Source organism: Panthera onca, chromosome F1, assembly GCF_046562875.1.
Source record: "Panthera onca isolate mPanOnc1 chromosome F1, mPanOnc1 haplotype 2, whole genome shotgun sequence".
NCBI lineage: Eukaryota > Metazoa > Chordata > Mammalia > Carnivora > Felidae > Panthera > Panthera onca.
In genome coordinates, this window is record NC_138355.1 from 33738769 (window position 1) to 33754699 (window position 15931).

General features: G+C 52.3%; 1 protein-coding gene across 7 annotated transcripts in view; it reads left to right on the forward strand.

Moving 5' to 3' along the window:
• The window catches only part of PACC1 (proton activated chloride channel 1), a 167829-nt gene that overhangs the window by 86815 nt on the left and 65083 nt on the right, over positions 1–15931 (forward strand). For 5 of the 7 annotated variants that reach the window (XM_060643881.3, XM_060643876.3, XM_060643880.3 and 2 more), the window contains 2 exons: positions 1661–1769; positions 4169–4371. In XM_060643881.3, coding sequence (XP_060499864.1) covers positions 4322–4371 — 50 coding nt within the window. In that variant the 5' untranslated portion in view covers positions 1661–1769; positions 4169–4321. The remainder of the gene's footprint in view (positions 1–1660; positions 1770–4168; positions 4372–15931) is intronic. The other 2 variants (XM_078441315.2, XM_060643879.3) reach the window with 2 other exon arrangements.

Here is a 15931-nt window from a genome sequence, read left to right on the forward strand (position 1 = left end):
GGGTCCTCCTGGATCTGAGTCACCAGGGGAGCCTGAACTGAGGCATTTCCCAAGTCCCATTGACACACTTGTGATTTTGGTGATCAGCCAGGTTTGGGAGCCCCCAGTTCATTCCACACAAATTCTGAGGACTGGACCGCATAGCCTTGAGACCCAAGCTGAAATTCCTTCATATTGACATATTGAGTCATATTATAAAGACAAATGGTAACTTGAAAAATTGTCTACAATTTCAAAACAGGCCAAAACTGTTAAATTTAAGATTGTATCAATGCTCTGACCACAACCACAAATACACATATGTGTGCGCACATGTGCACACACACACACACACACGCAGAAAAAGAGAAAGTAAAACATAAGAAAATCAAGGAATGGACTTATGAAATATTTTTCTTTAACTTTTCATTGTTATTGAAGCGGCAACACTTTCATAAACAAAAGAAACCCAAAAATGAGATGTTTGGGGTTAATATGGAAACAAGGAGCTACTGAATGTTCTTGAGGAAGGGTGGGGTGGGGTGGAGAAGAGGGAAAGGTGATCAAAATAACAGTTAAGGGAGGAAATTGGGGCAGCCATGTGCATAAAAGAGTGAAGGGGGAGTGGCAGAGGCCAGGAGGCCCGAGAGGGGGGCTGTGCAACATTCCAAGAGGTGTGGCAAGGCCCAAACAGTGGTGTGTGTTAAGGAAAGAGGGAGAGCAGAGTCAGCCTCTGGTGAGCCCCTTGCTCACGGCCTCCTGGGGCTGCCAGGCCGGACGCTCAGCTACACTGCACTGCCCTCTAGTGGCCAGAGCTGGAAGCCAGCAGAGCCTTTGGGGCAGCTTGGCAGGAACAGTCAAGGTAAGACAACTGTGGGAGCCTGAAGAATTTGCTCCTGGGACTGCAGAGTGGAAAAGGTTCCCAGAGAACATGGTGTTTCCACGGAGCATGGCAATTCTCTACAATGAGGCTAGCCCGCTGGCACAGCCACAACAGGCAAGGGACAGGGAATGGCAGGGACAAAAGCGTGTAAGTTTGAGAGTGTGTTGCACATTCAGGGGAGGCAAGGTGTTTGGTGAGGCCATAGGGTTCCTAGGGGTGGGGAAAGGCGAGGCTGAAGAACTGAGCTGAGGCTCTGCGGTGAAGGGACTCTGAAATGCACCGTAGGCAGTGGGACGCCTGCCAAGGGCTTAAGCAGGGGCCGTAATATAGGGAGAAAGAGTAACAGGATCACGTTTGCACTTGAAAAAGATCTTTCTAGCAAAAGTGTGGACTATGAATATGGATAGGGCTGGTGGGAGGGAGTTCCTGCAGGCAAAAGAAGCCAGTGCCCTGACTGAGCAATTGGGGATGGGGAGAAAAAAACTCATCCGTCCTTTCCTTTACTGGTGCATTCCAGACAAGTGCCAGGGACAGTGTGTGATTTTGGAGTTACTAAGCCACACCTGAGTCCTCAGGCACCTCCCTCCCACTTATGCAGAGTGGAAGAAAGCCACCGACCTGCCCACACATTTTGAGCCTGAGAACCCAGACAAAGGAAATCTACAACAACACTCAAGGGATCTTTAACTCTGGGCTGTGCAAAGATTATGTGGGAAGACGGGATGCACCCTGAGGGTTGAGAACTCTGCACCCAGAGGCCTTTGCTGAGGACTAACTCCACCCCCGTGCTTGTTCCAGCTCGTTCCCAGAACTGGGAGAAGTGGCTCAATGGTCCTCACCCGCGGAGAGCGGTGGTGAGGGCTGGAAGGCAGTTACCTCGCATTGTGCAGATAGACACAGGAAACAGGTAACCGGAAAGAAGTATGATTTACGTAATGATGGGTCTTAATATTAATTTATTGAGTGCTATTGAGCCTGAAGACCAACCTCCCTGCCTCCAACTTTGGGTGGGAGTGTTTTGAATCCCACCTTTGACCTCTCATGGAGCAGCTGTCTCTGTTGCTGTGTAGCATCTCTGGGGTTGGAACACTTGCCACCCCTTATGCACCACTTCACACGAGCTGTTTTGGTTTTTCTTTTTAAGTTTATTTATTTATTTTGAAAGAGCACATGCACGCGGGCACGTGCATGCTCCAGCAGGGAAGGGGCAGAGAGAGAGTCCCAAGCAGGGTCCACGCTGTCAGCACGACCCCGACTCGGGGCTCAATCCCACAAACCGTAAGATCATGACCTGAGCCAAAATCAAGAGTCGGAGGCGCAAGGGCACCTGGGTGGCGCAGTCGGGTTAAGTGCAGACAGTTCGTGAGTTTGAGCCCCACGTGGGGCTCTGTGCTGATGGCACAGAGCCTGCTTGGGATTCTGTCTCTCCTTCTCTCTGCCCCTCCCCTGCTGGTGTACAAGCTCTCTCTCAAAATACATAAATACACTTAAAGATTTTTTTTAAAAATATGCTCTAACGACTGAGCCACCCAGGCGCCCCATAACATGAGCTATTTTATGCTTTATATAAAGTGACCTTCGCCGGCAAGAGGTGGAGCCTGATTTGTGTGGGCAGGTTAGCCAACTTCTTGTTTAGCATCAGCTGGCATCTTGATACGTCACAGCCTAAAGGGTTAAATATTATTATGTCCTCATTTGATAGATGAGGAAATTGAGGCATAGAGGCAATGGCCCACCCACAGTCACACAGCTGAGGTGATGCAGCCAGGATTTGAAGGCTGTCTCCCTAGTCTCTATTCTGAACGATTTGCTATCCCCCTACTTTGTGCCGATCACACAGCGACGCCCAAAACTACTTTGGGGAGCACTTTGCCATTACCCGCCCTCTATCCCGTTCACCACCCTCATTCAGCCTATTTCCCCCTCCCTGAAGATCATTCTATGGCTAAGTGAATCCCACTTAAATATTGACTCTGGAGGGGCACCCCTGCCTTCTCCCCTGGAACCTAGTCCCCTGTCTGCTCAGAGTCCCGGTGTTTGCCACACAGTGTCTGTGTTTTCCAGAGATCCATTATGCAGAGTCCCCGCTCGGACTGGTGGGAGGGCACAGCCTCTGATCTGGGGGAATTTATATCCAAGGGGGAATCAAGACAGACAGAGTATCCAGTCTGTTCCTTTTTCTTGCTGTCAGTATGGTCAGCTAGTTTTTTTAAACTGTGGGTTGCCACACATTATGGATCATGAAAAAAAAAAATTTAGTGCATCTCAAATCACATTTGACTTAAATGAAATGGCATAAAATAAAAAATACCAGATGCATTTCATGTAATATCGTTAAAAATTGTTTTAGGGATATTTGTTTTTAGATGGGTGCAGCTGGGTGTGTGTGTGTGTGTGTGTGTGTGTGTGTGTGTGTGTGTGTGTGTTTGCGTGTATGTGCACTTGGCTGTGATATAAAATATGTTTCTTATCACGGGCAGAAAAATTAAAGAGCCACGCATCTAAATGTTTCCCCGTCTGCTTTTGCAACACTTATATACAGTGGTATTACAACCTATGTTTTGCACAAGGTCACATGACAGTCACTTTCAGTCAGCTTGTCTACTCTTCCACTAATGAGTAGAGAGGCCACACAGGTGACCTGTAAACCGTGAGGACTGTCAGTAAATTAAATTGTTTGAATTAACATACCTTGTTTGAAGCCAAACTAAGCCGTATATTTCTGGTGGATGTTTATCATTGAAATCCTACCATCAATTACATACTTTAGGGACACCTGGGTGGCTCAGTCAGTTGAGAAACTGACTTTGGCTCAGGTCATGACCTTGAGGTTCGTGAGTTCAAGCCCCACCTCTTTCTGCCCCTCTCCCGCCTGTGCTGTCTCTCTCTCTCTCTCAAAATGGAAAAACTTAAAAAAATCCACATACTTTAAAAATCCATTTTATGAATTTGCCATTTATTCTTCCCTGCTTCTCACCAGCCAGTCCTGGCATAATTTACTGGACTTCCTCCTCGTATGCCAGGAACAAATGCAGGGATGTGTGGAGGGGAGGGTGGTCTGGCCACGGTTCGCCGGCCCTGGATCAGGAGACCCCGTTTGCTTCCAGGAGGCCCCTCCTGCCGCCCCCACGCCATTGGCAAGACCCTGAGGGCCTCCCAGATCCTGGGGCGACAGGGACTCCTGGTGCTGAAGCCAGATGAATGCTCACACATCAGTAACACATTCAGCTTTCCTCAGCAGACCTGATACTCCTGACCCACCTTCTGGGTAGGGTAGACTATATCTTTGTTTTTGTTGTTTTTGAGGAGCAGATTTTACAGAAGTTAGGGAGAGTGGAACACGAGGTCAGAGAGCCTGGATTCTCATCTCACATCTTCCACCTGTGAGACGATGCCTTTGGGCAAGTTGTGGAACCACTGCAACCTTCAGCCGCCTCATCTATAAAATGGAGGGTGACAATGGCAGCTATGTCAGCAGGTGACCGTGAGGAGAAAACGAAGTACTACAGGTACGGCATTTTAGCCCCACGCTTAGCATACAGTAAGTGCTCACTATGTACTACCTGCCACGGTCAGAGCAATTATGATTATTACGACACATTTATTTATCATTACAACACTCTGGCAGCCTCAGCGCGGCCTAGGGCTGAGAGCCACACGGGCCCCTCCCGGTTAATCCTGCATCACTGTACTGCCTCACCTCCTCATGGCCACCACCTGCCTCCCAGCTTCGCTTCCTCCATCCCAAGGCTGGCTTTTAGGGATGCTGGATTCTCAGGCCTCGCCACAGTCTGAACAAGGTAACGTGTGGTACAGCATGAGAAGACCCGGGTTCGAGTCCTCGCTTTGCTGCTTCCTGTCAGGAGGCGTGGCTGTTTGCTCCAAGTAAATTAGGATGGGCTGGAGGGAGGGCCCTGCCAGTTAGGCAAGGCCCAGGGCCCACGCTGTGTGTCTGTGCCTTCTCACCGCAGACAGAAGGCACTTGGACAGGGGGGTGGGGGGCGGGTGGAACCCCTGCCTGTCTCCTGCCTGGGGCTTAAGGGAACCTCGAGGGGCCAGGGGACAGACAGTGGGAGCAGGGCCTCGGATCAGGGGACCGGAGGTCAGTACCCAGACACAGGAACAGGCAGGTCTTGTTTTTTGTGGGAAAAGGTTGGACGCTCGCCCAGGTGACTGAAGGGCTGCCGTCACCGGCATCCACATGGGGACGGTCTGTGAGCACAGAGCCGAATGATAGGGTGCAGGAGTGACTGGTTACAGTGGTCAGCCTGGCCTCGCTCTCCCACGGGAGCTGCGCTGTCCACCTGGGGCTTCCTGCCTCCAGACTGCATGGACCCGGTAGGAACAAAGTCAGAGCTGGCTCTGCTAGAGGGAAGCCGGGGAGGCAGAGGCACAGGAAACGGGGTCTGGGGTCACGAGGAAATATGGTGCTACTTAGAGACATGTCCCCTGAGCCTTCTTTTTTTTTAATTAAAATTATTTATTTACTTATTTTGGGGGAGAGAGAGAGAGACAGCACACACAAGCAGGGAGGGACACAGTGAGAGGGGGAGAGACAGAGAGAGCCCCAAGCAAGCTCCACACCATCAGCACAGAGTCCGATGTGGGACCTGAACTCACAAACCGTGAGATCGTGACCTGAGCCAAGATCCAGAGTCGGACGCTTAACAGACTGAGCCACTCAGGTGCTCCTGAGCCTTCTTTAACTCTGCCATAACATGGCAAAGGTGATGGTCCCCAACGTGCAAGTTTAGGTGTGTTAGAGAGATGAATATAAGAGATAGTTTGGGACGCCTGAGTGGCTCAGTCGGGTAAGCATCTGACTCGATTTCGGCTTAGCTCATGATCTCACTGTTCATGGGATTGAGCCCAGAGTCAGGCTCTTCACTGATGGCAAGGAGCCTACTTGGGATCGTCTCTCTCCCTGTCCCTCCCTCTCTTCCCCTCTCCCACTCACGTATGCACTCGCACTCTCTCTCTTTCAAAATAAATAACCATTAAAAAAAAATGTGGTCGTTTGAATAGCTAAACTAATATCCTTATAGTGTCATTACCGTCCCTGCTGTAAGTACACAACCTCTTTTCAAGCTAAGGACTTTACTAAAACTCATTTACAACATACAAATGATACCACAAATTGGGGGATTCACAAAGGTTCCTGAAATCAGAGAGTGCGTCTGAGCAGGAATGACGCTGAGGGTTAGCCCAGCCTTGGCGAGAATGAGTATCCACCTGTGTGGGAGGTGAGGGAGGAGAGTTATCTTGGTTCAAAACTGGTGACAAGACAGGGCTTTGAATTCTTCCGAACTGGGTGCCTGCTGGCCCCCGTGCCGGGCCGGTGTGCAGGTGTGGTGCTGCCGTGACCGGGGGCCCCAGCCTGGGCCCTCCCTGCTCTGAGCCAATCGTGAGGGTGTCTGGAGAAGAGCTTGTGGAGAAGGTGGCTGGTTCCGCACCGCCCTGGGGTTAACGAAGCCACGGCGGGGGAACGGGCATCAAGCCAGCACTCCCTTGTATTTGAAGAGATTATTGGGTTTGCAGTCTTCATACCCACTCATGCCGTTCATCCTCCCAACAAATCAGTCCACTTATTATCCCATGTTTCACTGAATAGAAAAGCGGGACTCGGAGTGATTTGCCTAAGGGCACACCGCAAGCTAATGGCCAAGTTGGGCCTAGAACCCAGATGCTGGGGTCCAGATCTGGCAAACCTCCCCATGTGTTTGGAGGCACCGTGTCCCAGGACAGGAGCAGGAGACAGGATCAGACCTGGGCTACGGCCAGTAGCTCAAGGGACAAGAAGCTGGCAGTTCTGGGCCTGAAGATGCATGGACAGTGTCTCAGTGGATGAAAACAACGTCTGGTCATAGCACACGGGGAGATACGTCCTTTCCTTTTTATACTTTTCTGTATTGATTGGAATTTTTGCACGAACAAGTTTTACATTCATAATCAGACAAAATAATCCCATTATCTTTGTGGGGCTGGCGCAGGTGGAAATCTGTGCACAACCACATTAGGGCCCTTTGCACACCAACAGCTGCTGTTGTGGGCGGGTCTCTGGTCTCATAATACCTAACCCACCCCCCACCCCCCGTGCTCTTTTCCCGATGATGGTTTCATGAATTCCAACTTGCAGTTTTCTTGGCTCAGTCCACTTTCTGGCAAACGCAGCTGCCCTCCCCCGTCCTTCAAGGGTTTTCCAGCAAACCTTTGCACTCACTCAGTTCCTTGGCAGAAGATTAGGGGATCACATGGCTGAGTGAGTGGCATTTTCTGAATCATGGAATGGAAAGAAACCGTACACACAAAAGCTGCACACAGGGCCTCTGTTTCAAGCCTGGATGACAACACAGCGTGGGAAGTGATTCATCCCAGACCGCCTAGCACGTGTGCTGGCCAGCAGAGGGGGTGCAGCTCAGTGCTCATCCTCTGTGGTGACGAATGGAGTTTCTCAGACAGAGGGCAGCCCCAGGCGCCTCCCCCCTACAGACCACGGAACCCAGTGGCCCTGCTCCCCGCGGTCTGGGGCCGCCAGGGGCTGCTCCCCTGCCTGGGGAGGTCACAGACGATAGGGCAGAGGTGACGATGGTGGAGTATCCAGGTTAGGGGAACCAGAGAAAAGAACTAGGCAGACAGGTGTGGGGAGAATAAAACCAGGGAACAGTTCTGGCTTCTCCATTCCCCATCCCAGAAACACAGCCCAGGGCCCAGCAGGCACAGAAGACATGAGCTCACCAATGCCGGGATGGACCTAATAAATAATTCACATGCTCATGGAGTCTTTATGGAGTCCAGGCCTGGCCTAGGTCCTTGACATGTGGTATCCCATCACATCCTCCCAACAGCCCTCTAGAACGTCAGTGAACCCATTTTGCAGGTGAGGAAATTCTGCACAGAAACACGAAATAGCTTGCTCGAGGCCACACAGCCACTAAAGAGAATTCTAACCCAAGGCACCCTTGTCCAGAGTCTGTGTGCAGAGCTCCTCTTCTAGGCCAGATACTGCCTTTCGTGTACATTATCTGATTTAATCTACACAACAACAATACAGTAAAGTATTGTTCCCATTTTAGAAGTGGGAAAACTGACGGGGCTCCTGGGTGGCTCAGTCAGTTGAGCATCCAGCTTCGGCTCAGGTCATGATCTCACAGTTTGGGAATTCAAGCCCCGCATCAGGCTCGATGCTGTCAGCGCAGAGCCTGCTTCGGATCCTCTGTCCTCCTCTCTCTGCCCCTCTCCGTGCTCGCTCTCTCTCAAAAATAAACAAACATTAAAATTTTTTAAATTATTTTTAAAAAATGGGAAAAACGAGGCTCAGAGAGGTTAAGTATGTTACCCAAAGTCACAAAGCTGATAAGTGATGAAGTGGGACTCACCCATGTCTGCCTCACTCCGATGCCCACGACCTGTCCCATGACATCTGTGTTCCCCTCCTCTTTTGAGACAGCGTCCCTCTTTTCTGAGTCCGCAGCATGCCCACCCATGGTTTGCATTGGTTAAATCTTGACTCAACAATGGTAACCTCTTGGTTGTTCCACACAAGGGCCTCCCTTGCTGGAGAGGAAGGAGAGAGGTTATGCCCCAGAGCTGAAGGGACAATGTCCCCAGGGTAGACTTTGAGGGATTTGTGCAGGTTGGGAAGGATGAGGGAAGCGAGGCAGAGCTGGCTGGCCAACAGGTCCGATGGGTCTCCCCTGGCTCCGTATCAAAACCCCCTTTTATAAAACATAGGCTACGAGTGGTAGAGATCTTGGTTGGGGCATGGGGGTAACTCCAAGCAGCAGCTAGGGCTGAGAGGCGCTCATCACATCCACTGCTGCTCTTTACCCCATGGACCACCTCTCTTTGGAGTCAGCCGGAACCACAGGTTAATATGGGATCTGAAACTCCCATCGACCAGCCACAAAGATGTATTATATATAGATTTTATTTGGCTGGATTTATTGCTTTCCTTGTTACTTAAAGTCGATGTCTTTAAGCAAGGCGTGTTTTCTCCAGTTTGCCACGGGCCCCCCTATTTCCCATTGCCTTATACCCTCCCACTCTCTCGAGCAAGTTACCACATTACTGCAGCTGCTGATGACACTGGAGTTTGAGACCCTTCAGATATAAAGTAATTAGTACCAGCATTTCACCTGGAAAAAGAAGTACTTATGCCTCCTGGACCAAAGTGAGGACACTGAGGCCCTGTGAAGTACAGTCAGGTCTCTGGTGAGCAGCTGCTTCTGGAACGGATCAGAGCCCAGCATTTACCATTGTCTCCCTCCGGGCCTGGCCCTGACCCTGTGTATTAGCTTCCTGTTGCTGCTGTAACAAAACTATCACAGGGACGCCTGGGTGGCTCAGTTGGTTGAGCATCCGACCTCAGCTCAGGTCGTGATCTCGAAGCTCATAGAGTTTGAGCCTCACGTCAGGCTCGCTGTTGTCAGCGCGGGGGTTGCTTCAGATCCTCTGCCCCCCTCTCTCTGCCCCTCCCCCGCTTGCACTCTCCCCAAAAAATTAATAAATATTACAAAAAAAACTATCACTTGGTGGCTTAAAACAATGCCAGTTTATCATCTTATGGTTTTGGAGGCCAGATCTCCAGAATGAGTCTCACGGGGCTAAACGCAAGGTGTCTGCAGGTCTGAGTTCCTTCCGGAGGCTCACATTATCACTCCTACCTCGGCTTCTGACACTAGTGTTACTATCTGACCCTCCTGCATCTCTTGTACAAGGACCCTGTGATTATATTTAGGGCCCATGCAGAAAATCCAGAATACTCTCCCCATCTCAAGATCCTTCACTTAGTCACACCTGCCAAGTCCCTTTTGCCATATTCACAGATTCCAGGGATCAGGGTAGGGGCATCTCTGTGGGGTCATTATTCTGTCTTCCACCAACCCCCCCCCCCCCCCCATACAGGAGGGCTGGGAATCATGTTCACAGGGCGGCAAGAGCAGGGCTCTTGGAGGGTGGGTATTTTGAGCTGTCCCAGCCTGGCTGGACCACAGGGTGATCCCATCCATCCTAATCCCAGGACACAAGCACCCACCCTGCTGGTCATCTGAGCAGAGACCTAGGCGGCATACATATGAGCTTTGCACCCCATGAGCAATCTCTGTCCCTGCCTGCAAAATGTTGACAGGACCCCTCCTGCCTGTCTCCCCTGTGACCCTCGGCCGTACACCTTCCCAGCTCCTCCCAAAGGGAAGCATGTCCTAAAACACCAGCTCCAAGGTTACAAAGGTAAGTCAGATGTCATTATCATTCCCAACATAAGGATGGGGAAACTGAGGCTCAGAGCATCCGGCCTTGTCTCTGGCAGTTCTGGCAGAACAGAAGGCACATGCAAAACAGGGGCTGATGGGGTTCAAGAAAAGACTCTAGACGGAAGCGTCGGCAAGGTCAGGGGCCAGCAAGAGCTGCTGGGCATTCAGAGACAGCAAAGCTGTGGCCGCCGTAGGCCTGTTGGGACAAGGAAGAGGTTCGGTTTCCAGAATCTGGTGTGTGCTCTAGCTGTAGGAGCAGATTGCCCATGAGCAGTGGGGTTGAGAGTTGGGGCTGTCACGCGGAAATGCAGACATACCCACAGGTGTAAGGCCATGTAAATTCACATCCTTGGCCTTCCCAAGTTAGGGATTGTTTTATTGGGCCTGGCTTCAAAGGGGCCAGAGGCCAGTGGTGGGGAGGGAGGAGAATCTTCCTTCTCATCGTATATTTCTCACTCGCATTGTTCTTCCCTGCGAGCATGAATGACTTCTGGAACACAGAGATGGTCCCAAGATGCCCGTGGTCAGGGCAGCCCTGGGTGCTCGTGCAGCCTGGGACTCACTGTCCTCCTGGCCCCGGGTTGTTTGCAATGCTGACAGGCTTTCTCTGGGTGGGCCGGCTCCCCTCCTGGGACCTGCAGACCTGTTACTTCACAGTCCTTTGGCAGGTCAACTCTCCCTGCCGTGAGCCACTCCTGAGGTGCCGCCTGCTTGCTTCCCTCTCTCAGGAGGCAGTCTCCACCCCACCACTGATGTGAGCTTCTCCCCATCCAAGCTCCCCCTCTTCTGGCCCCCCTCCCCGCCCCACCCCACTCAGCCACCAGTCCAGACATGGCAGGCCACACCCTGCCCTGCTTCTCTGGGGTGAAGGTGGGGTCTTGTACCACGCAGATTGGGGCAGGCAGGTTAGGTAAGCTGTTGAAGGGTGGAAATAACGATTTGTGTCCTGGGGCTGACTCTGAAAGTCCCAGTGTTATGCCTAACACTGTCCCCAAAGGCTCTGGAGCCCTCTGAGGGTGCCTAGGGACACCCACTCCATTTTTAGCAAAACCTCTAAAAGCCCACACAGTACCAAGGATGGGGGGGGGGGGTCTGGCTGTGACCTCCCAAATGATCCCCTGCCCACGACTGAGCTGGTGACTCTCTCTAGTTCCTGTAAAGCTCAGCTCAGAAGCACCAGCCCAGGAGCTGCTCTGAGTCCCCAGGACAGCCCTGACCCTCATTGCCCCCTGGTGACAGTGCCCATAGCCATAGCAGCACCTTGCATATGAACAGCAAAACTTGACAGGCTTTTAAAATTATTTTTTAATGTTTATTCATTTTTGAGAGAGAGAGAGAGACAGAGCATGAGTAGGGGAGGAGCAGAGAGAGAGGGAGACAGAACTTGAAGAAGACTCCAGGCTCTGAGCTGTCAGCACAGATCCCAATGTGGGGCTTGAACTCACGAACCACGAGATCATGACCTGAGCCAAAGTTGGACACTCAACCAACTGAGCCACCCAGGTGCCCCCAAACTTGGCAGTCTTTAAAGCACACTGAGCTCCACAGTATAACCCATAGGTACAGGCAGAGGGTGTCACCTCCCTTTGCACAGGTAAGAAAGTTGAGTCAACTCCTTAGGATCCCTGGGGCCCCATGCTGGTGAATGGTAGCCAGAAGCAGAGCCATGTCTTTGGACTCCTAGGCAAGGGCTTTTTCCCTCATCTGGGATCCCGGCACCCCTGAGACCTAGGGCCACAGAAGCACCCCGTCCCTGTCTCCCCCACCCTCCCGATCTGATTCTCATCCACACGTGCTGCACTCATAGCCCTGAGCTAGCCCTGGGCCTGCCTTCTCCAACTAACAGCGTGAGGGGGACTGGGGGCTGGAGTCCTACAGCCACAGGGCCACAACCCCTGACTGGGGGCTAGAGGATCATTTGAACAGAGGAAAGCTGTAGGCTTAGGGTAGGCTGAAGGTTTGCTAACCTTTGAGGCTGCAGAAGCACATTCTTCAAATGCAAGCAGACAGCAGCCGGATAAAAATGGGGGAGTTACACTGACTGATGCAAGGGTCGAGGGGCGGGGGCCCTGCCTCCTCCACCACCCCATGAGGCCCCTCATGCCCCAGGCCCTGGGGCCACCTGCAAAAGCTCCTAGGTTCACCTCATGGAGCCGCGTTTAAAAGCCATCCCAGAGTACTCCTTGTTGGGCTCTCCCTGTCTTGTAGGGGGCCTTGCCTGTCCTGGCTCAGCACCCCCTCTCCGCCAGCCAGAGTCCCGGAAAGCCCATTTGAGGTGACCACCCTGCGCATGCCAGGCTTGGGGGGGCAGGGGTGGGACAGGGAAGAAGCAGCAAGGGACAGCTTTCTGATTCTTCTCCCCTCGAAATCCTGCCTGGGGCTCCAGTGTTCCTTCCCTTAGGACATCAGGACAGTTGGTCAGGACCATAGACCAAGTGTCCAGAGGGAAGAAGAAAAATAATTCCTGCCCTTGGGGAGTTCCCAGGCTGATGGGGAGAGTGTGGAAGTGCAAACGTGCACACACACACACACACACACACAGGCGTGCAAGCCTGTCCCAAAGAGAGCCCCATATAGGAGCCCAGAGCCCTGCAGCTGCGCAGAGTGAGGCACCAGGGTGAGTGGGCTATGAATGAAGGCAGGGGCGGAGCCCAGGAAGGGCAAACTGACATCCTCCAGGAAGAGACCCCTGCTACCAGGGCAGGTCACAAACCTCAGCCAGGGCCAGCAGGGGCCGAAAGGAATGCCAGATGCCCGGCAGGCTGTGCATGGCACCTGGGTGGAGTGGGGCACATACTACCGCCCTCCCGGCTGCCCCGTGAGGTGGTGGTTTCCGTCGAGGTGGGTGAAGGGCACAGTGGGGGCTGGGCAGCCGGAGGGGGTCCACAAGCAAAGGCATCAGTTTAGGGAGAAACCAGCTTGTCCCCAGCCCCTGGTCTGTAGCAAATGTTAAATAAATGTTTGAATGAGGAAGGAAAAACGGAGGAAAGGGGAGAGGGAGAGAACGGACCCATTTAGGGAGGAAAAGAAGTAAGACAGTCATCAATTAGGATTTTTTTTAAGTTTATTTATTTATTTTGAAAGAGAGAAAGCATGCAAGCTGGGGAGGGGCAGAGAGAGAGGGAGAGAGAGAGAATCCCAAGCAGTGTCAGTGCAGAGCCTGATGCAGGGCTCGAACCCACAAACCCGATCATGACCTGAGCCAAAACCAAGAGTCCGATGATTAACTGACTGAGCCACCCAGGCACCCCAGGATTTTTTTGTTTTGTTTTGTTTCAAGCTTATAAACATTAAACCCTTTAAAAAGAGACAGTGAGAGGGTAAGTGTCTGACTTCGGCTCAGGTCATGATCTCATGGTTCATGGGTTTGAGCCCTGTGTCGGGCTCTGTGCTAACAGCTCAGAGCCTGGAGCCTGCTTTGGACTCTGCGTCTCCCTCTCTCTCTGTTCCTCCCCCACTCACGCTCTGTTTCTCTCTCTCTCAAAAATAAATAAACATTAAAAAAAAAAAAAAGACAGTGAGAAAAATTCTGGAGATACAGGTTCAAGGAGCTTGCTGTCCTGTCATGGTTCCTCACAGGTTCTGAGCACGAACCTCATCCCCTCGACCCCAGTCCTTCTGGAAGCTGCAATAACCCCAGGACAGGGGCTTCCCAGAAGGGTCATCTTCCCTCCCACACACACAGCTGGCAGCCCAGTGAGCTAGAGGGTGGGCAGGACCCTGAGCTCCTAGGCCCAGCGCAGGTAAGACAGGCACTGATTCTAAGGCCTGGTACAAGCTCCGTCTCAAATCCTCTTCCCCAGCTCAGCCCTGGAGCCTTCTACCCTCACACCTCATTCCTCCCCAATGCCAGGAAATGCTCATCCCCCTAAGAGCAGACAGACATCGGCCATTAGTCACCTGAGGCCACTCCCCAGGGCTCCCTGGCCAGGACCCAAGTCCTCCTCTGAGCCCTGGGCTCAGAGCTTCCTGAAGAAGGTTGAACTGTGAATTCTGTTTACCTGCTTTGGAATAGACTGGATCAGGCCTCCACCCTTTTCCGTCTTGTGGCAAACAAGGGATCGGGTCAAACCAGGGGTATCCCTGAGCCTAAGAAAGCTGTGACGGGTGCCTTGGAGAAGAAGTATGCACACAAGATAAGCCGCAGTTCTCACATAAAGCAAGGTTGTGTGTTTATCATGGTTTATATCTCCTGGGGCCCGCCCTGTCCCTTGTCCTGCTACTCCTTCCGCCCACACCCACCCCCACTTCAGCTGGACCTGGGAGGGGGTGGGGGAAAGGGCAAACAAGAGTGTCTGAGGCAGGGGTGGGGTGTTCAGGTGTCAGCTCGAGGCGGGAGGAGGGTGTCCCAACTCACCCGGGCTCCTGTGCCGGAAGGGAGAGCTAGCAAGGCAGCACAAGGCTTGGCCTTGGCCTCAGGTCTGACACAGTCCTGGCTGGACACCCCCCACCTGGAAATGCCTGCTGAGCCGCTGGAGGCCCCTGGAACCCATGCCCATGACCTCAGAGGATGTCTGTGACCCAGTGGGCAGCAAGTGCAGGGAGGCTTATGGCTGCAGAATGTCCCTTCCCCGGCTTGTCCTCACAGACCTCCTCTCCATTTCCCCACCCCCAGATGCCTGTGCCCCTTCCCTACTGAAAACATAGACCCCGGCTGTCACCCTACCTTACAAAAGACAGACCTCCCCCACTGCCTGTCCTCAGTCTCCACCTGAGACCACCCTTGAGGAACCCCCACCCAGCACTGCCTGAAGCCCTGAGCCCTGGGGTGGGAGTGGAAAGCTGCAGTGAGGGCTTGGACCTGTGCCCCATGATGCCACCACTTTATCTAACTAGGCATGGAGTGGACCTCTGTGACCCAGGCTGAGGACCAGCCTACCAAACGTGATTTCTGTAGAGAAGCCGCATCCTGAATCCTGAGCCACCAGCTTGCAGAGGCAAGGACATCCAGGATTTCTAGTGATTTGGGTGCAGAGACAAGGGCAGAGTCATAGCCTAGAAGCCACCGCAGCTGCCCTCCTCAGCAGACCCTCCCTAGCAGCCCACTCACCCCTCAGCCTGTCCTCTGGACCTTCTGCCACCTCCTTACAACTCCCGCTGCCAGTTGCCGTAAGACGCGGCACGTTGCTGGGCAAACAGAGCCTTGAAAATGCAATGGATCCGCAGCACTCATGGATTTCATTTGCCAGTTTATCTACCTACTAAAATGTGTTACCCCCAGAGCAATACTCAGGGCTGTTTTGTGGTCCTTTGGGAACAACATGCAGAGTGGTAAAAATCTGAGTTGCCTGCCTGGACATTCCCAGCTGAGGCCACGAGACGATGCTCTGCCTTCTCATGTCTGCTCCCACACTGGAACCGAGTGTCCTGTTCTCAGTCTGAGTAGTGCCGTGCTTTTTTGGATTTTTGTGGTTTTGTTGGTGATTTCGCCAGGGTAGCGCTGCCAGGCCGTCTGGTGTTCCCGAGCACAAGAGATGGGCCCTGTAGAGAAAAGATCAGTGTTAGGCAAGCTTCGTTCGGGCGTTGAGTTACAGCGCTGATGGCCAAGTTCAACATTAATGGATCCGCAATACGTATCAAATAGAGTCTTTAAACAGAAGGTTATCGATTGTTTCAGTTGATGAAAAGTTTGTGTTCAGAGGCTCACAAGAACCTAACCCTGTATTTTCCCCAAGGGCAAAGGTTCAGAGTTTGCTAATTCACTGTTGCCAGAGACTCTATAGAATATAACTACCTCGAATAATGAGAATCGACCATATAGTTGCCTGGGCTCACCCGGATTTAGCATACCAGAATCTCCTGGCATATGTGTTTTTCT